The following is a 3,029-nucleotide window of genomic DNA, read 5'->3' as shown; positions in this document are numbered from 1 at the left end:
TGATATTCCGCGTGTGAAACCCCATCGGTCTCTCCGTACGGCACCCTAGCTGAAGACGGTATGTTTGTCAGCCTGATCCTTTAAAATGGTACAAATGATACGTAATCACTTGTTTCTAATGTAACTGTGGCTCCCTGTGTGTTTCAGAAACATGCCAGCTAAAGGTCCTTTGCAGTCTGTCCAGGTTTTTGGACGCAAAGTAAGTAAAATATAGAATTTATTCCACGTGTGTGTTGTGGCTACACTGTCTTGCTAGCGCACATTAGCTAAAGTAGCTAACATGATGTGGTGCGGTGTCTAGTTTTACACCGATATACCCGAGCAATTATGGTGTTATGTTAAGGCCATATAGATCTACACGTCATGAAAGGTAGTTTGAAGTTCCGTAACTGTTGTACACCTATCATAACGCACCTGTAAAATTGTTGGTGGATTAGATCATATAGCAAGCTAACGTTATAGCGTAACGTTAGCTAGCTAGCTAGCCTGGTTGCTAGCAGTGGTTGGGCTTCTGATACTTTACAAAAGATGACAACGTTAGTTTTAGCTCAACTGTCTCCTGATACAAACGAACATACTAATTCCTCACTGAATTGGAAATGTCAGCAACGCTAATCTATCACACTGCCCGAGAAATGACGTGTTCTCAACAACCAAATGTTTAAATGAAAACCGTAAGCAATGCCTATTATTCGTTTAACCTGATGTGTGTGGAATGCAGATTTAAATAGGTTATCTTTTAAGTTGTTTTTTACCGTAACGTTACCTGATTTTTGTTATCATAGAAAACCGCCACAGCAGTTGCCCATTGCAAGAGGGGGAATGGCCTGATCAAGGTGAACGGCAGACCCCTGGATATGGTGGAGCCTGCCACCCTCCAGTATAAGGTGAGTCCCCGTGAGAAAGGTGGTTAACATCGGGCTGCACATGGCGGATGAGGGCAGTGACGGGGGATGAGCAGTGCAGCATGACATGGGTGTCAGTTGTGACCTGTCCTCAACTATGCATTTCAAGACAATGCAACGTAGAAGCGTAATGCTCTTCCTGGCCTTAGCAGCTGACAACAATATTATACAAAATTGATTTGAAGGAATTTCATTTTTTGCAGATGTCATACATCTCTTAATCTTAGTCTCTCTTAAACATAACTTCTTCAAAGCTAGTTGGGATTTAGTAACTTGCTCCAGGAAACGGCAGTATTCTGTAAACAGTCGGCGCTCTCAGTATATTGTAAGATACCTGTACACCTACAGATATCGTGGTCACCATGATCGTCTCTTTTGTGAAATATGTGGTTGACATCAATGTTTGCCCTCTTTTTTAGCTTCTGGAGCCAGTGCTGTTGCTGGGAAAGGAGCGTTTTGCTGGAGTTGACATCAGAGTCAGAGTGAAGGGTGGTGGACATGTTGCACAGGTCTATGGTAAGCAGAATTGTTTTTTTTCTAAATGAGTTTGGTGCTTCATATTTATCCATCAGCGGTTATTGTCTTAGGTTTTATCACATGTTCTGATATTTGTTTACTGTCTTCCAGCAATCCGTCAGGCCATCTCCAAATCCCTGGTTGCCTACTACCAGAAGTGTGAGTATTACAGTTTGTTCAGTGCACAAACATAACTCATGCTTTTGTGAAAACGCTTGCTATTAAATGTTTCCACGAAATGAACTGAGGTCAAACACATGGGAAGTGTTTTACATTAAGTGATGTGCTTTATAAGCCTATATTGCATTTCAGGACAACAGACGTCAGTATTTGTTTGAAAGATGTTCTTGAAATGCGTTCTTCATAACAAACTTGCTTGCCTAAAGCTCTCCTTTTATTGATCCATCGACATTAACTGAGGCTACAGATCTGAGGGCATCCTCGGTAGCCGACAGGTTGTCAATAAGAAAGCAGGCTAGTTTTTCTTAAACTACAACACAGCACCACCTGTCACAGCACCCAAAAAGGATGCTTTCAAAGCATCAGGAATCCAATCAAGTTATTCTGAAGTGGAGGGCTTACACTTGCTCTCTTAAGAACTATTTTTGATGTTAAATTTGTTGTATAAGGAATAAAGGAATGATATCATATCAGAGCAAGTAAACAAAACTTTGGCACAGTGAGCACTCTGAATTCATGAGCAGTACCCAAGACTGAATGTCTACTCCACAGATAAATATGGAGTACAGGACATGAGCTGTCAAACACTGATTGCTTTGTTGTTCTCATAGAAACTTCCTGGTCACGGGACGCTTTCTAAACAATATCATTGTTTTCCACTTTTGTGAATTCTTACTGAATGGATCATTTCAACAGGGTCAAAACTTAAGAACAAATTACCTAAATAAGAAAGAAGTTCTTTTTGTGTTTACCAAAGATCACTTTGATGTAGAAATCTCAATGTACATACTACAGTGTCTACTGCATTGTACATTGAGTATTCTGTACAAACTTAAGTATGCAGAATGTAGGAACACTTTGGATAGAAAAGAACTTGCAGAATAACCTTAAGTGTGTATGTCCTTATGCAGATGTAGATGAGGCCTCCAAGAAGGAGATCAAGGACATCCTGATCCAGTACGACAGGACCCTGCTGGTTGCCGATCCACGTCGCTGCGAGTCCAAGAAGTTCGGTGGACCTGGAGCTCGTGCCCGCTACCAGAAGTCCTACCGTTAATCCTCCTGTACATTTTCTTAATAAATTGGAAGAACACAGAATTTTGTCTTTTTTTTTTTTTTTTAATTAATAGAACTGTACAGAAGGCTTGCCCACAATCTCTCTTCCTAGTTTTTCAATGAGCAGGGATGCTTGAGTTGAAATCGATGGATTCAACAACAAAAGTACGAAATAGTTGTTTTTCTTGGTCACTTAGCACAAAGACATTCACACACACTGACATGGTGTTATGAATGCCAAGAAATGAACGATTATGTTTACATTTACCACATTAATTTATGTTTCTAGACACTGTGGGCCAATGTGTGCCTTTTGACTGACTCAACTGTGTTTTGATTGCCCGATTCATTGAGCAACATCACCTTGGCCAT

General features: G+C 40.6%; 1 protein-coding gene across 1 annotated transcript; it reads left to right on the top strand.

The window, feature by feature from the left end:
* Positions 1-2,699, top strand: rps16 (ribosomal protein S16). The gene is made up of 6 exons (XM_078242961.1): positions 1-58; positions 148-199; positions 786-887; positions 1,325-1,421; positions 1,533-1,580; positions 2,513-2,699. The coding sequence occupies exons 2-6, from the start codon at positions 152-154 to the stop codon at positions 2,656-2,658; spliced, it is 441 nt and encodes a 146-aa protein (XP_078099087.1). The 5' UTR covers positions 1-58; positions 148-151; the 3' UTR covers positions 2,659-2,699.
* The last annotated feature ends 330 nt before the right edge of the window (positions 2,700-3,029 follow it).

Source organism: Sander vitreus, chromosome 23 (genome assembly GCF_031162955.1).
Source record: "Sander vitreus isolate 19-12246 chromosome 23, sanVit1, whole genome shotgun sequence".
In the NCBI taxonomy this organism is placed as follows: domain Eukaryota; kingdom Metazoa; phylum Chordata; class Actinopteri; order Perciformes; family Percidae; genus Sander; species Sander vitreus.
This window is presented reverse-complemented; position numbering and strand designations above follow the sequence as displayed.

What these genes read in the sequence shown, in the direction of transcription:
- rps16 (XM_078242961.1), top strand. Translation starts at nt 152, where the DNA reads ATGCCAGCTAAAGGTCCTTTGCAGTCTGTCCAGGTTTTTGGACGCAAA. An exon ending in CTGCCACCCTCCAGTATAAG is followed by an intron (nt 888 to 1,324) that starts GTGAGTCCCCGT and finishes CCTCTTTTTTAG; the next exon opens with CTTCTGGAGCCAGTGCTGTT. An exon ending in GGTTGCCTACTACCAGAAGT is followed by an intron (nt 1,581 to 2,512) that starts GTGAGTATTACA and finishes GTCCTTATGCAG; the next exon opens with ATGTAGATGAGGCCTCCAAG.